This window comes from Opisthocomus hoazin, chromosome 9 (genome assembly GCF_030867145.1).
Source record: "Opisthocomus hoazin isolate bOpiHoa1 chromosome 9, bOpiHoa1.hap1, whole genome shotgun sequence".
Taxonomy (NCBI): Eukaryota; Metazoa; Chordata; class Aves; order Opisthocomiformes; family Opisthocomidae; genus Opisthocomus; species Opisthocomus hoazin.
The window spans coordinates 5,995,486-6,013,719 of NC_134422.1; the positions used below are offsets into that span (position 1 = coordinate 5,995,486).

At 40.1% G+C, this 18,234-nt stretch overlaps 1 protein-coding gene across 2 annotated transcripts in view; it reads left to right on the plus strand.

Annotated features, from left to right (window-relative positions):
• Window positions 1-18,234, plus strand: part of LRP1B (LDL receptor related protein 1B) — a 760,762-nt gene that overhangs the window by 280,018 nt on the left and 462,510 nt on the right. For both annotated transcript variants that reach the window (XM_075430359.1, XM_075430360.1), the window contains exon 2: window positions 9,281-9,418. In XM_075430359.1, the coding sequence (XP_075286474.1) occupies window positions 9,281-9,418 (138 nt within the window). The remainder of the gene's footprint in view (window positions 1-9,280; window positions 9,419-18,234) is intronic.

The following is an 18,234-nucleotide window of genomic DNA, read 5'->3' on the forward strand; positions in this document are numbered from 1 at the left end:
TGCGGTCATTGGGCAAGTATATAAAAATACTAAAACTCATTGACGCGTAACTGCATTATACCAGGCAGTTGTGATTGAAGATTATAATGGTGAGAATTGTTTTATTGTTGTTTTTAATCAAACACCACTGGCACACTGATTTATTTTGAGTCAAGAGAGAGACTTAATTTTTAAGAAAAGTTCATGATACGTGTGGCCCCTTGTGGGCTCTTCATTCTTCTTGCTTCCAAACACCAAAGAGTTTGTTCTACAGCTATATTTAGTAGTATCTTTGGACTGAAAGAAGGGGTTTTTTTGCTAGGTCATGTGAGATAATGCATTTTCTTCCATACTATGTAATTTTGCAAGGCTGCATTTTCTCGTTTATGACAAATTCAAATGAAAAGCTTAAGGGTGAATTTTAGGAATATTTAAGAAAAATCAGAGGTTTAAAAACTGTGGGAGACCCATTTCCAATATTTATATTTGCAACTCCAGGGGGAGCTGAGGAATGAGGAATGGGAAAGCATGACTTACTGTATCAACACACTGGTGGGTCATATATGCTCTTTTTAAGGCACTATAAATATGTACATATGTGTGTATTTGTAGAGTGCAGAAAAAAAGGCCAGTTGTTAAGTCTGGTACAATGAAAGTCAAATAATATGTACAGAAACAATGAGATGCCAGCATCTAATGAAGCAGTGAGATAATAGAACGGTTTTAATTTAAGCAACAGGCAAAAAATACTGTATTGACTTTTAACTTTAGTAAAGACCAGAATTTCTTAATCTGTTCTATAGGGATGGAAATGTCTTAGAAACATGTGATATGCAAGGTACACTCTGTTGCCTTATTGCATAAAGCTGCAGCCTTGCTGGTGGTATCAACAGAGACATTTTCACTGACATCTGAAAAAGATGCAAGTGCGAAGGAAAAAAATTCCATTAAAACATATTTCTCTTTTGGACTTCAGGTCTTTGGCAGTTCCTCTATAAAGTGCAGTTAAGTGTCTGCATTACCCTCTCCCCTAAACTAATTTTTGTTCTGATACTGTGTGGCAGTCTTTAAGCACCGTGTCAGAAGACTGATGTAATAAATATTGATTTATTACATTAGTCTTCTGACACAGTGTATGAACTCTTTGGAAAGAACCTTGGAACACTCCAGGTGACTCTAGCCTTGGTTCCTCTCCCCTTCTCTTTGCCTCTGCCATCCTTTGGTCTTTGATTTTTTTTTCTGTATAACTAGAGAGGCTGCAGAAAAGCTGGTGGGCTGGTGAGGTTTGGTGTTCCCCTTCTGACCACTGATTTCTCTGCCCACCCTTAACGTTATTTAAAAACAGTAAAAAACTTTTTTTTTTTTTTTTTACATTATGTTGTCATGTTACTCAGTGCAGAAATGGCTAAATTTAGAGCTGTTCAATGGAAAATTACTCCAGTCTTGTAGAACTGTTAGATTGGTTTTGGCTGAGGAGATGGTCTTTTCTCACTTTGGCTGAGTGAATTTTCTGTTTTAGGTAGTTTTTGGATGCAAAAAGTCCAACTGCATTTAGGAATCTAGGTGTATTTTTCTATTGTGAGCTGTTTTACTATTATCAGTCCGATTACCTCCATGGCTGTTACAGCTTTTGTAGGTAGGTTTATGTTCAGGAAAAGCCACTTGTAGTCCAGGTCCCTATCCTGGTGGCCTGATCACTGGACGAGCTGCATTATGACCCAGCCCGGGTGTGCCCAGAGGGATTTCTGGATAATGATCCAAAGCTGAGCTGTTCTAGAAAGATTTCCTCTAGCTTTTTTTGTCCCTTCGTCAGCCTTTGTGCAACCTTCATCATAGTTTTTCTACTTGTCTCCAGTGGCTGTCGGCTACATTACGGTAGAAAAGATGAGGTCTGTGGCTCCGTTAATTATTTACATCTGTGTAGGGAAGATGAGCAACTGTCTGAGACGGAGAAAGCGGTGCTGGGGAGAAAGATAGCCCAAGGGGAAGCATTTGCTGGAGAGCCATCTCAGACAGAGCTCCTGGCAGTCGGTGCAGTGGCAGCATTCAAGCAATGTTTGTGGGTTTAAACAAAAAGAAGTATTGAAACAATTAAAGTTGTAGTAGGATATTAGATTTAGACTGTCTGCCGCTCGCTTTTCTGTAGTACTTACAAAACACAGTCAAAGAGGGAAAGGCAAGCAACCTTAGAGCATCGTAACCCCCGTATCCATATGCTGTGTTCTGCGCCTGTGGGTTCATTTGTACAAACTACGAGTGCCAATGCTAAAAGCCCATCACAGAAGCAGAGAAGTTGGAGTTCTGTGTGCTGCTGTGAGGCTTGTGAAGCCTTGCAGACAGATAATCTTTTGAACTTTTTGTCTGCAGTAAACACACAAAATCAGAAACTATCCTTCAGAAGTGAATTTCAATGTGTTTTTTTTATTATGGGTTTTTGGCTGACTAAATGATATATCAGCACTCTAAGGACAGGCTAAGATCGATGCAAATCCTTGGCTGGATCTGGAAAACTTTGGCTGCATAGCTGTGTTTCTGCTCGCTGTACACAGCACAAAGAGCCAAAGCCTGTTCTTGAAAAGAGGGCTGATCGTGTCCACGCTCCTCTGTTTGTGGAGAGAGAGGAGGCCCTTGGTGCTCCGCGCGTGAGGGCTGTGAATCAGCACGGGTCACTGATTTTTAACCTCTGGTGGCTCAAAGCCATCTTTTGATCTCCAAAGTTCTGCATTTTCTCTTTTGTTTCGCTTGGTTTCACTGTTGCTCTCTACAGTCTTTAGCAGTCTCAGCTCTTACGTTTGGTCATAAGTTATGAGGACATACTAGAAGTATATTCATTCCTCTGCACGCTCGCAAACCTGCTGGCCGCTGCTGGTTTTGCTCTTTCAGGCGAAGCATTTTGGAGTCGATACGCTGTGTCTCTGAGATTAGAGATTGCAGCTACTGTTCTGCAATAAACAGCACGATACATCGCCTGCTTTCCTCTTCTTTTCAGTTGTCCACATCCTACTGTGTTTATTACTTTCCTTCTTTCATGGACAGCTGAATATCTGATTTAATTGAAGGTGACTTCAGACTTAAATTCATTATCAGTCTATGTGGTTGAATAAAGCATACGGATAAAAGTAGCAATGAATAAGGGGTTACTTAGGATACATGAATTCTTATTAAATATTAAATCCTTTCTTTGCATATATATAAGATACCAAAGAAAAATGATTTTAAGTAATTTCTGTGAATTTATTCCAGTGTTTCAAAGTCCTGATATTAAAAGTGTGCATCTAGTCTGTGTGAAAAAATACTTTTTAAAGCAGTGATGATACCATGGGATACCGTGTGTGTTTAGTTTACACTTTACACATTAACCTGTAGCTACAGAAATTAATAAGTAGTATTCAACCTCTTGGTAGTTTTCAAACATTTAACATGAAAAGAATTAATCATGGAAGCATAGTTTCTTTTTCCCATCAATCTCTAATTTTCGCACAAGAGCAGCCTCTTCTAATGGCCATAATTTAGCCCTAAGCCTTCAATATCTTTAAGGTACTGTATGTTGTGTCTTGGCAGAGTCAGAAACATTACTTTAAGATGCTGTGATATCAAGTTTTATAGAAGTTAAGCACTTTTAAAATCCCTCGTTATTGATGATGAACTGGACGAAAAATAAATTTAAAAAACCACCTGTGAGGATGACTTCTCACACTTTACACTATATCAGTTATTTTATGTTACTTTGGCTTCATAGGGCATGTTCTTTCTTGTTGCAAAGAGCTCTGTTAATCAATAAATACCATGGTTGTTAATCAGTTCTGCAATCTTAAGTATCCTATACCATGCCCTGAGTCCGCAGCAGAAATGGGTACCAGCAATGCTGTGGAGGCGAGTTAACAGGGCGGAGCGGGTCGTGCAGTAGTGTACGTGTGTTTGACCAGCCACATACTGTGTTGTACCATAGTGGAATATTTTCATATCAGCCCATATACATCCAGAGAGATCCTAAAAGTTGTGTGGATTATTCCTTCTTAAACTTTGGGCTACTTTGGCTTAATTACAGTCATTAATCAACTTCATTGGGTAATGCCACAGAGAAGCCCTGGGTAGTGGCTACACCAAAACTTCTTTAGAGGAACGTGTGTTGCAGTCAGAACAGTAGAAGACGTATTTTGGCAACTCTATTCTTTGCCCCAAATTTATCAATTTTGTCTTTAGGTCAGATTCCATCTGCTTCTGTGTTGGTGCTTTTTTACCTAGAAAGGTACAAAACAACTTTTCCAGGATTCCCACCTACGTGTGCAGAGGGTGGAATTCAAAGGCTGTTGAGCAAGGGGAGTAAGGTTTTGTTTGGGATGCCTGCTTGCTGTGGAGACGGTTGACTCCATAAAGACACTTAGACGAGCAGGATGGATCTGTAAGTCACTGAGGAACAACACAAATGGGAATTCTGAAGGCTTCTCACGGTTTGGTATAAATGTTTTGTGTGGCCGAGGACAGCCCAGGATTAGAGCTGCTAGAAAATTGTTGGTCTTCAAGTAGATGGATGCAGTGATATAAAAGGGATGCACTGCATTTGGCTGCCTAGTCTCTTATTTAAAAGTGCAAACTACTGTCTAACTACTTACCTGAGATGCTGAAAGCAAAAAGGCTTTGTAAAAACCGAGCTGAGAAAGACAAAGGTGAAAAAACAGAAGTACCAGCTTTGATGCTTTTTTGGTAACAGCTGTCAAATATGAGCATCTCTAAACGAATTTGCAAGAAGGGGTGGATATGTTTTGCTGTGATTTAATAACTTTTTGTGGACCTTGAATTTGTGCCGGCCACCGTAGCATGTCTCCTTTTGTCTGGCTGTCTCTACCATATCTGCAGATGCCGTTTATTCATATTTTGTAACTCCTTAGTAAACTTAGCACACGAAGTCATACCTTAAATTACGTTGAATTAGGAGGAATGTTTCTGGAAGAAGGAAACATACTTAATGAAATAATGTTAATCCATAATTTTTTGCTAATAAACACATGTGTATTGCTTATGATAACAAAAACCAGTGGAAATAATCAACTTGCAGGTTCTCAGTTGCAGTCTCTAGTTAGAAATTTTGTATAGCGTGAGCCTGAAGCGAGGCAGGTCCCGTTTTGGTTAAGCACAAATTCAAGACAGATACCATGTCAAAAATCCTGCTCATTCTGACAGGGGCCTTTAATACTTTCTCGTGATGCTTCTTTAGTGGGAACCCAGTGGTTGTGTTTGATTGATTCCATCATCTCCTGCTGGAGGGTGTCACCAACACTCTGTCACCTCTTTCCAGCCCTCACTGGAGTAAGGGCACTGTCAGCTAGGTTGACTGTGCACTGGACAGGTACTGCCAAAACACGGTGGAGTTTTCTTCAGTGCTTTCTCACGTGCTGGGCAAGAGCCTTGACACAGTGTGACAGATCAGAAGTGGCCCTCCCAGTCAATTCAACAGCCAAAGAAATCCAGATCTGGAATGACTCCCTCTCCTGTTTTCAGGCTGGCTGCTCCTGGGCACAGCCTGCCTTCGGGAGGATTTGGGGAAAGCAGCCGTACCCCAGCCCATGGCCCTGCCTGGCCATCCCAGGGCCTTGTCTCACCTTGGTACCCTCACCGGGCCCGATCCTGACCCCCCACCTGTAGGTGGACATCGCTGCTCCTCCCCGTGGAGGTGTCCTGCTGGCTATGGGGCTGCCGGCCCCGGGGGATCCCCCACACCCCCAACCCACCTGTCTACAGCTCAGCTTGCTCACCGTTTCTGGTTAAGAGATGGTTACACCAAGAGATGGTTACACCAAGGAGGCAGTTAGACATCCTGCATCCCGAGCCAGTCCCTAGAGCTGCTCAGCACTGCGTCAGCGACGCTGCTCCCGCCCTCCTCGCCGTGTCCTACTTGGAGCGTCCGAAACACCGCGATGGTCGGTTACCAGCATCGCAGCCAGCAGTTTGGACGGTTGTTCCACCAACTGGCAAGGCTGGGAATTATTGTGTCTTTTGAATGGAAGAAAAGACACCATCCGTCTTTTATGTTCTTCGCGTTCTTGCACTGATGTAAAATACACTGAGGTGATTTTGAGGAAGAACGCTTTTAAATTCCTTTTCCCAAAGTTCAGCGATAATGCTGCCAGAAGTGGCTGTCTGTGAAAGGAAGAGGGAAAAGGAGTAAACAAGATAAAAAGCTACTCATCTTTATTTGCAAGAGGCATCTCGGAAGGTGCAGCAGCTGGGTAGGATTGGGTAGGAAAAGCGGGTGCTGCTTCAAAGGCATCACGACACGCACACCTTTGTTTAGCTTAATTTTTTTTTATTTAATGAAGGTGGTGGGAAGTGTGGGCAGGGAGGCCTTGGGCTGTGCTGGCTCATTCCACTGACATCACATCATTGAGACGTGTTATCTTTTTGAGTCATTTTGCAGACAAAATAGTTTGCAAGTCTTCTATAAAATACGACTTTTTTGGACTGAAATTCATCTTCATTTGTAAGTCAAGATGACTTCCAAAGCATCGTGCTAATAAGGAAACAGCAAGTACATAGGAGTCTGTCTTAATCACGTGAATAAGTTAATTGCTTCTAATCTTAACCTTTCTGTTTTCACAAGTGCTGCACAACATTTCTATTGAAGAGAAAACAATGTGAGTAATACTTCTTGGAGCAGATTTCAGTTTCCCCTCATATGCGGTTGCCAATCAAAGAAATCTAATTGAGGAAGCTCCCCTACTAGTATTTTAAGTTAGATAATATATTTAAAATTGCAGGATGTTTGTGTCCTGAAGGAATCTAATATTTTAAAAGCAAGAAGCATCAAATCAAAATTAAATCCCCAAATCTTTAGACAGGAGCGTATCAGAGTAGTCCTATTGAGATTTTAAGTGTTTATCAAGAGATTCATTCTTTGCACTCATGGCATTTAGAAGATAATGTATGTGTTTATATATTTTTGGTCACAGATCTCAGTTTTCTGTTTGATAAGGTGTGAACGCTGAAAGCCCTCCAGCAGTCTGGGGATATATGTAAGTCATGCAAGTACCATGCTGTACATGCTTCACAGATCTAAGGGTTTTTAATGAAAGTTCTCTGTTTTAGAAGAACCGATCGTTTTCACTCCTCACACTCTATTCACAGTTGCTGTAACGCAATGAAAAAGCCAGCTATAAATGGCAAAGCAGAAAATGAGTTTGCTTTTGTTAAATGTTAGGTCACTTCACGTCCTGTTGCAACTGAGATGGGAATCAAATTTTCGGTTTTATGTGACCTACCTGACGTTAGCACTGGGCTCTGCTAAGCTGCTTTATTTGCATTCTCCTTTGAAAGCTGGGCAGAGTTCAGCCAGGCCTGGAGGAACACTGGGCACTGCCAGAGATTTTGGGTACTACAGCGAGTTTTATATGCACGTGTAGATGGGATGCTTCAGGGAACGAACATCCAGGAGAAGTTTTAATCATCTCTCAATTCTCTGTTGTTAATTTCCTCCTATATTTTACTGGAAAATAAAGGAAAAATGTATTCTTTGTTAAGTGTTTTAATACGTCTATGTTTGCTAAGCACTTACTGAACCTAGAGCATAGTTAGGAGAGTTGTTTCTTTTCTTTGAGTTCGAAGGGTGTTTAGACCCCTTATCCTTAGCTGAGGAACGCAGTTCTCTTTAAAAATTGTATGTAGCATATGGCCAGAATAAAAAATATGTTTTTTTCTTTCATTCTGGAAGCACATCAGATGTTTGAAACGGAGTACCTGCATCCCCATATACGCTGCCTTTTTATCCCTAGTACCAGAGTGTTACGTTTCTGTTAATCAGTGAGGCGTCGGGGATGTAATCGGTGCCTCTCCATCAGGACAAGGTGTGAGGCTGGCCAGGTCGGAGGAGGGAAGCGGGGTGCTGCGCGGCGTGTCGTGCCTTTCTGCCCGGCGGATGCGCGCGTGGCGTTGCAGGGACGCGTGCTCTGCCTGGGGAAGGGGAGAGCCTGCCCTGTGCTAAGGAGAGCTGCGTAGAAGAATACTCTGCTACAGGCAAAGGCATCCTAAACTGCTGACAGCTGGGGCTTGTTGTGCCCATTCGAAAAGGTGGACAGCTTTCTGACATGGAGCAAGGCAATGGAAATTTTTAATTAAATTTTTCTATTTGGGACAAGTTTTTTAAGTCAGGGGTTTGATTTACAGGCTGTGCTGACAACTGTCTCTATTTGTTGAAAAATTCTAAATTCCCCCCAGAGCTCTCCTTTGCTTTGTCCTGCTGACTTCAAGACATAGGATCTGCCAAAGCTGAGATTTTCCCACTTAGAAGGGAGCTTTTGGCTACTGCCTGTGATTTCTGTCCTTCATCTTGGAGTTAGTGCCTCGAAGAAGGGGAAAGCGTGTTGCACCTGAGCACAGTACGTCCTAGGGTACATTTCCCTTGAGGACTGCTACAAGCTGTCAGACTTTAGCACAGACTCAGGGCTCCAACCCATGCAATGAAGGAGCTGTAAGTCGTATCCTGAAAAAATTCCACACCTTCAGTCTCCCTGTAGCTAATCATGTACTGTGTAGAAATTATGATTCATCCTCTAAATGAGCTAAAACCTTCAGACCTCTGAAAGTTCTTTGCACTGCGTTAAAAATCTCCAAGTCTTTATCATGTGAAATTATGTTTGTTGGGTTTTGTTATCAGTCAGAGCCCTCTCTAAGAGATAACCAAAAGAGATCCTCAAAAATCCCTGAACTTCCTCAAAAATCGCTGTAGTCAGTGCCTCGGAGGTAAGGGGACACAGAGTGGTTGCAGCCGGGAGGGTATCCCAAAGGGAGCAGTCACAGCGTCCGTACCCTCTCCCTGCCGCCCTGTACTGCGCTGCTTCGGAAGGAGACGGCGGGGCTGGAGGAACAGTTTCTCTGACCTAATGCAGCCATAGATATGTAACTTCTATAAGTAATTTCATAAATATCTAAAGTTTTCTACATAGCACAGCAATGAATGTCAATACTGGTACCTATGACTCTTGATAGGAGTCGATATGATATTCACAAGGCGGTTGAAAATTTTATGATCTTTTGAATGTTTGCAGAACTTAATTTTAGCATCTGTAAAACATTTGTATTTTGGGGAAATAATCCTGTCTGATCCATTGGTTTCCTTTTAATTGCAATAATCACTTCTTGATGATTTTAATTCTCCTAAAAACAGTAATGATAATGCACTAAAAATCTGCAGAATGGTCTAATACATGGAGTATTACCCTTAGCTTTGAAATGGAAATGCAGTATAGATCTTTCTTTGCCTTATGGTCAATATAAAAATATGTATAAAAATTTTCTGTGTGATTTTTAGGTCCCGAGGAAGCAGATTTCAAGTGTACCCCGAATTATGTTAGCTGCATCGGTACAAACAAATGCATTCACCTGTCCCAGCTCTGCAATGGAGTTTATGACTGTTCTGATGGCTATGACGAGGGAGTACACTGCCGGGGTAAGTAAATTTACTGCGGAAAAAAGGCTTTAACCTGAAGTCAGCTGCTATATTTTTTTTTGAGTTCAAGGAAAAACAGAGCTTTCTTATTCTTGGGAATACATACAAAACAAAAGTGGACTCATAGATGCTTATTTTACTGTATTTTTCAAGTTAATTTTAAAAATTCTTTGTGTGAAGCAAATGTGAGTAAAAAGCACATACGGGTTTTCAGACTTTTTCAGTTAGTAACCTTGTGTGATGGAAATGGTCATACCAAATGAAGGATGAGGGAGCCCTTTCTCAGGAAGCACAGGCTGGGCAGCACGCTCTTTGCCAGAACATGTTTTTTTCCTTATAACTTTTGTTTAAACAAAAGAAAACCACCAATGAAAAATACTAAAAAATACATCAGATTTGCCATGAGCGTTATTTTGTGTTGAAGAGTTGATTTTCTGGGGGACTTTATTCTAATAAACTACTCTTTAAGAGTGTACTTACCAAATTCTGGCAATGACAAATCTTACAGAGAAATTGGTGGAAGACAACTTTTATAAGATCTCAGCTCTACTACTACTCAGAAGCGTTATTAAGCTCTGCCTTGGGGATAGCTATGAGGCTGCCATATTAAGCCCCAATCTTGGATACCATGAGTCATGAACATGTCAGTTATTCTTGATTGTTGATGATGCTCAACAGATCTCCTGTTCAAAACCAGAAACCCAGGGACAGGTCCTGGGACTTCTGCTACAATCCAGTGTGACAATATACAGTAAAAGATACAGTTAATGATGTAGCTCAGAAAGTTAAATTAGAATTTAAAAGTTCATGTGGATGGATTTCCAGAAATGTCACAGTAAAATCTAAGCCAGCACCAAAAATAAGCCATATTTAAAAAAGGAAAAAAAAAAAAAAAAGACATCTGGAATTAATCAGTGTAATAGTGCTGACTTCACAAAACTACAAATAGTTATTTTTATATAACCAGGTGAAGATATAGGCTGTCATAAAATATATGACAGTTCATATTCACAGTGATAGGAATATCTTCTTGAAGGCTCTAGTTTTATATCGTCGTTGTTCAATGAGCGTTACACAAACTCAAAATTCGTGTCAGCTTTTAGAACTCGTCCTAGCACCAGAAGACCCCAAAAGTTAAACAGGCCCAAGCAGTATTTGGCCCATACTGAAGCTTTCTGAAGTTGCAAACGAGTGTTTTGCAGAGAACAGTGTTGATCCATTAAGCACTCTTTAAATGTCTATTCCTCAATAATTCATAAATTTGTATAAATTACTCTGGATTAAATGACAGAAGATTAAAAACTTCCAGTCCTAAATAATTATAGTATTATACCTCTCTTGTATTTACATTGTATTTTAACTCTTTAAATTCGGAGATCAATGGAATCAGAAAAAAGAAATAGACTAAAAATGAAATCCTATGTTAGAGTAATTATGTATGTTTAGTTTTCATATATAGCATTTTGTATATGTAACCTGTACTTTGGAATGTGATAGCACATAAAATACCAATCTTTATTCATGGCCTTTTAATTTATGCTCAAATACATCTTGTTAGGTTCATGTTGATTCCCACTCCTTTCTTTATTATCATATATGAATATGAAAACTTCCCAACGGTAAGATTAATGTCTACTCTAATAAATTACAATAGAATTTAGTAAAATACACTAAACAAACGTTTGGTCTAAACCACACAGAACACATAGAGAATGAAGTTCTTTTATACTATATTTTATTAAGAATTTAAAGATGTCTCCCAGTACCTCTTCTAGTAAATGGTTAACAACTTGTTCATACTGATTTTTGCAGCATTTACATATTTTGACTTGCTTATTAGAGGCAGTTCTTGAAATTATTAGTGGGCACGTTTCTGTCAACAAAGCCAAAGCATATAGGAAACAATAATTTTACCTTATGATCATGTAGTTTGATACCAGCAACTGCCACTAATGTGTCGTTTTGATACATTCCTGTGTATTAGGTATTTGGTACGAATGCAGTATAGGTGTAATTATTCTCTCTCTCTATACGCTTATCAGAGCAATGCCTGGGTAACCGTTGGGTCATTCTGTACTTTCCAAGTCCTGAATATACAAGTCATGTTTAGATCATCTGTTTGGCCAAAAGCTGCTAGGTTGCTTCAGAAACCTAGCCAAATTGCTAGCTTTTTCTTGTTATTAGTAACAAAAATGGTATTTGAAGTATGTTCATCTTTAATTAACATTGTTCATACAAAATTTTTGATTGAAGGAGATAATAGCAGTTTGAAGTATTTAATTGCAAGCAACTCAGTTGGCCACAGAGCTGACAATGTTAAAATAATCTATTGCTAGCGATGCTGGTAGTGCTGTGTAAAGAAGTCATGGTCTATGCACCGGGAAAATAAGTTACAATATGAAGTGTGGGGTGGGTGACCGTGGCAAAGACCATTTCAGCGTACAGGTCACAACTTCATGTGGCTGAAAGCTTCTAGTAATGCTTAAGAACTAATAGAGTATAAGCATTCAGTGACCAGAACTATTCTAATTTCTTTCTCTAAATTTAACTTTCTTATGTTAATTCATTATATCGTGATGTTTGAGAGATATATTCAGGCCTGCACCTTTCCCTGGGCAGGTAAAAATATGATCATATCTGCAGTGTGAATTGCTAATGTGTGCGAAATTTCAAGGAAATAGTAGTAAATACACTGACATTCCTGTCTCGTAATCTTTTATTTCAGGCACATATGCATTTTTGCTGGTGAATGTAATGCATAAATTCAGGAGGGGCCGTGGCAATATGAAATAAAAAATGTTTTATTATGTATGGTTGTTTCACATTATGAGTTTCAATGTCCTTCAGAGGAGAAGGGGTGCATAGTTCACTGAAACTGAAACTCACAGCGTATAATAGTGCTAAGACATCTGTGTTTGGTCATTCTGGGTTCTTTGCTTCTTTTTGACTAATTAAAGAATGCTTAAGAGAGGCGGAATAAGCAAGGGATCAAAGTATATTGTAACCCCTCCTGTAAAGCATAGGCTGGGGCTGTTTGGCTTTCCGGGATTCATCAGATAATTTCACCACGATCCAGTCCTGCGGGATGGGGGAGCTGGTGCATGTCAGGCTTGGTAAGGCTCAGATAAAATTTACCAATGCCAAAACTAGACCCCAGCTTGAGTAGTTCTGGTAGGAGACTGATCTGGAGCTGCTCTTGAGAATTAAATTTCTTTCCTTAACATAGTTCTTCAGGTGTGTTTTGAGAACCAGGTCTTTATTTCAGCTTCATTTTCAGCCACCTTTAAAGCTCAGCCATGCAATGAGCTGAGAGGTCTTTGGCCACAGAGGAGTCACCACGTTACTGCAAGCTGAACTATTTGGCTCTAAGTCTTTCCTTCCCACGGCTTATCCCAGTGCCGTATCAGCGAGCCCTCGATGCACTCGGTGGAGGCATCGCCGATACAGGACTGGGACTGGGACTGGCTGTGGTCGGTTAAAGCTGATGTCGTGTGGCTACAGCTTGCTCCAGCCTCTGACTTTGTGATCGTTTGAAGGTTAAAATACATGTGGGTTTTTTACCGAAAGTTTTAGGAGCAGCTTAGGCAAATATCCATCACAGATTAGATGGAGTAACCTGGCCTGGCGTAGGTAAAGGATTAGATATATCCTTAAGATAATTTCTAGAGAATTACAGTCACATTCCCATGACTTTTAGAAAGTGTGTTTTATAGAGCTTTACAGAGCTTCAGAGGTGATCTGCACAGTTTTATGAATCAGTACTTTATATATATAGATATATGGCAGAAAGTTGTTGTGCAAAAATTAGTTTTTGGTCTGTCTCTGAGTTAGAGCTATAGAAAAATAGTACTTTTACAGAATGTAGAAATGTCCTTTTTCGTTTAACTAACTTAAGGGATACATTATTATTAATAGCTGCAGGAAGAGTTATCCTAAAATTCTGGATATTCCAGTCAAAAAATAGTAAAAGAATACTGAAAAAAATGCTACTGCAAACAGTCTGCGTATCTTAGGCTTATGCCAGTTTATCATAAAATGTAACATTTTTGGAACAATTATGGAGAAGCAAAACTGACATGGAATTACAAGAGGCCCAGGTAAGAGCCCAGTGAAGGCACCAATTACACGCGGGTGCTCTGACTTTAAAGTTGAAGAATATTTTGTGTTACACTGCGGTATCCATTGCATTTCTATGAACAGTGTTGTATTATGCATCAGGAATAATGCAGCAAGTTTATCCATCTTAGCTTACAAGACAAAATAGTTCCAGCATGAATAGTTTGCGTGTAGTCTTCTCCAGTGGACACATTAATGACAGAGTACGTCAGGACCTCATTAGCTAGTCTTCTGTCACAGCCTAGGCATGGGTTATGCTCTGTACTTCTTTGATTTGTGGATGGACAAGCCAAGGCTTTGGGAAGGAAGAGCAGGAATGCTGTAGGGATTCCCCGGACGTCTGTACTAATGCTAAACCCCTGAAGTGCAAAGGAGTGAGCAGGTTTTTGAGGGTGCTTTCTCTCATTCCAGTCACTGCTACTATCAGTAGTATCTGGCTGTTATCCAGTCTCTGCAACATGCGGGAGTCGCTGGGCCAGGGCACAGGAGAGCTCAGGACGTTGCTCTTCCCGGCTCTGAATCACAGGAGCTCCCCAGTGAGCTCAGAGTTCCACGAAAGAAGTGACTGTATCTTTTCCAGTTTGAAATTATGATTATTCGGATTGCTTATACCATCTCATATTGACATGAGTCATAACAGCAAGGCAGCGACATCCATTAAAACCCCTCACTATTTTGGCGAGTCACCATGCGTAAGGTGATTGCCTGCATGTCTACCTGTCTGCTGACCTAGGAGAGTGAAGATGAGCCTGGATATGCAGGAGAATCCCCATTACCTTTGGAAGACTAGATATCTTATGAAAGTCACCTCAAATTTCTGTTTGATATATTAACTAGATGTAACCCAATATATAGTGCCTAGAGCACAAGTCTGATGAGGAGCAGCTGAGGCAACTGGGATTGTTTACCTGGAGAAGAGGAGGCCGAGAGGAGACCTTATCGCTCTCTACAACTACCTGAAAGGAGGTTGTAGTGAGGCAGGTGTTGGTCTCTTCTCCCAAGCAACTAGTGACAGGCTGAGAGGGAATAGCCTTAAGTTGCATCAGGGGAAGTTTAGATTGGATATTAGGAAAAAATTCTTTACTGAAAGAGTGGTCAGGCATTGGGACAGGCTGCCTGGGGAGGTGGTGGAGTCACCATCCCTGGAGGGGTTTGAAAAACGTGTAGATGTGCCACTTGGGGACATGGTTTAGCAGGCAGAGTGGTGATGGGTTGACAGTTGGACTTGATGATCTTAGAGGTCTTTTCCAACCGTAATGATTCTATGCTTCTACATTTTTAGGTTAATTAAGACTAAGAAAATCTAGGAGAGATCACCGAGGTTGCATGAGATTTTTTTTTTTTTTAATTAAAACTGAAAGTTTTACTGAACTTAACAGATCTCATAGCAACCTGCAAAGTCTTTGGATTATTTGAATCTTTTTGAACCGTGATCTGAGCCATAACCTCTAGTCAGTAAAATATGTAAAGGCAAACTCTGGATCATTTAGTATTAAAAAAACTTCAAAACACGCATACAGAAGATTTGGCTGAATAATTGTTATGTTCGTAGCAGCCTATAATCAGAGCAGTATTTTTCTGTTTAGGCTTTTTGAATGAATTGTTATCATAAAATGAAGATAAATGCTGCTATTACTGAATCATATTTTTGTTCTGGAACTTCTACAGATGGAACACTGGGACAGTTTAAGTGGTGTTTACCAGAGGAGAAAGTACAAATTTCAGAATTATATGGAAACTTCAGGCCGTTCAGGATTGAGGCAAAATTATAAAACTGGAAGTTATGGATCTACATTTGCATCCTTAAATTTTATTTTTGCATCCTTAAATTTGTTTTTTTTCTTCCTTTATTTACTGTTTTTCTTTCTTTCTCATGAAGTCATACCGCAAGGTAACAAAGGAAATCTAAAATAGTGTAGTATTATAAATGTTCCCACCTTTTTCACGTGAAACTGTTTCTGGAAGCAGTGCACACCTGCAAAAGAAGTCCCTGTAAACTCATTTGCATTATTCTGATAAGCTTTAAATCAGTTATCTTTTAAGACTGTGATGTGCAACGTGTCACATCAGGTTACTGAAACCTTGAACCCCCAGGAAATCTCACAATGCTGCTGATGTACCAGTGGGGCTGCTGAAACCATCAGGTAACATTCAAATTATTCCCCCTGCAACTGCCCTGCATTCTGCATCAGGCTTTTTACTACTTGTGGTTAGAAGATGGAGAAGAGAAAAAAGCGTAGGCACTAAAATAAGAGGATCAGAGATATTTTTGCTTTGAAACAGAACTGCTACTAAATAACTGCATTTGTCTGGGCAAAGGCTTATTTTGCTTTTTTTGGTTTTATTGTATCTCCTTCTCATTTCACCATCCAAATATCCTGTTTCTTGTATATTACTCTCTTTCCCATCTTTTTGCCTTAGCAGAGCATGATGTGGCACATTGAAATTAGCCAAGGTCATTTAGTCTATTCTGCTGTCAAGACAAAGAAGTCATGTGCTTGGTGATTTAATAACTTTCTATCACAAAATCCTGTTGCAGAGAAGCAAATTAAAGGTGGCTGGCAGGGGGACAGAGCAGTGGAAGACGTTTGAGTGATGTAATTTCATCCCACCTTTTACAGGCTGTTGCTAAAGAGATCTTTTGGGCCAGAATATACAAACGGACACCATTTTTAAGGTATCAGCGGCAAATTAAGTGTAGCATTTAGATGTTTGACCATAGGTGATAATAATAAATGATAACAGATCGCTATGTAGTACGTAGTTTGTGTAGAGTGTTGTGACCCTGCCCCGTGAAGGACCGATGTATGTCTTGTCTGCTCCCAATCAATATTTCCATTTCAAGTTGCAGTATTCGTTTTCCTGAGAGAAAATGTTGGATAATGTTTTTTACTGGCAAAATCAAGTGTTGGTCAGTTATGGCTTCCTTGAATGAAAATATGGATTGGTTTTCCTATTTAGCACGTGTGTTTTAAGTACATGTACGTTCTTCAAGGTCATGGAAACCACGTCTGCAGTAGGAAGTGCAATGTTGAGTCGTTGCACCATGGAGTTCTTTTAATCTTCTTTACGAGAAAGGGGAGTAAAGATTAGAACTCCAATATTCCAGTTTTTCTCTGATTCCAATGCACAAATTGTAGTAGATAGAGTGATATGTCATATTGTAAACAAGATCATGGTACTTAAGAGAGCAGTTAATCGTGGTGGTAGTTAACTAACGCCTGTTCAAGGCAACACCAACCTGATGGAAACAGCTCCAGTCAGCGTTGTAGGGGGATGCAGTGGAATGATCTGAGAAAGCTTTGTTCTGCTTTCCAGGGATTTCAGTTAAATGGTGTTTATTGTTGCCGGTTATTGTTATTGCCTGCTGTTACTGTTTTGAGGCTGCCCTCTATTGAGAAAAGAAAACAAACATTGAAGTCCTTACTATGAGCGTCCTCTTTCCAGTTTCACTCAACAATTTTTATTATCTTTCTGTTGATTAGTGTGTATAGTTACCTGATTATTGTTCCCTGTTACAACTAATAAAACTCTTTAGGGAATTCTCTTATGCAAGAAATGTAAGATGCTTTTTGTACAAATTAATTTAAAGTACTTTTATGAAGATAAATGCTCTGGGCATAGTCTCTATATCAGGAGTTCCAGATATATTCACATAGCAAAAAAACTGACACTTATAAACTGATCCCTCAAGCAAGAATTGTAGCTGCTGCCTGGCTCCCATCAGTTCACATCACAGAGTATATCTTAACTGCGATTTCGATATACAGGTGTCGGAGACAGCTTCTCGGTGAGGAGAAGCTAGAGCCTGGCACCAGCTGCTTGTGAACCACTAGCCACCTTGAGGCACAGGGAGAGCGAGAGCACAGGGTTCGTCTTCAACTGTCGTCACCACTATTCGGGGTGCAGGGGAGAGCTTAGAAAGACCAAAATCTTTTTTAGAAGGAATAATGCTTTTTCCAGTTTCCTTTTGATCTTCTTTTTCAGAATATACAGGAACTTTTAAATTCAGACCTTTAGCATAAGAATACAATTATTATTTCATATATTAACTAGTAGTAGAATTATCTCTGATGAGGAAAAATGCACCTGAGGCACCTGTCCATCAATAAAACATGTGATTATGAAATTTCCATGGCCTCTTATTCCAATGACATTATTTGCCTCTTCATTTTTCATATGAATAGAGTTTTAAAATAATTGGGCAACCTGCTATCTGATATGAGGAAGCAAATGAATTGAAAGGCACGTGTGCTGAAGAACGTGGGTTTGGTCCTCCTAAAGCTATTTGTAAAGTCGACCTAAATTTACAGGATGGTATCAAATTAAAGACAGAAAAGAAGAAAGAAAAGAGCAAATTCTGGGGCTAGCATCACATAATTTGTCAGAAGTGCAGTTGTCAGTTTTCTGCCCCAGGAGTCTTCAGCCAAGCTGAATTACGAGGCTGGCTTTCAAGTTCTTTCACTCCCTGCCTGAGGGGGTTTGACTTCCCAGCTCTTCATCTTCCCAAGGTGAATAAACAAATGAGCTAACTACAAGATGTTCTGCGTGGGGGGTGCTTTTGCTCCTCAGGGCGCTTTTCTCTGTGGAATAAACAGTTAAACATTTATTATAGCAAATACTCGAAGCTGCAGGAGTGCTCATTGCAGTTCTTGTGGCAAAGAGTCAGTTCTGGTCTCTGTCTTGTTCCCATCGCAACA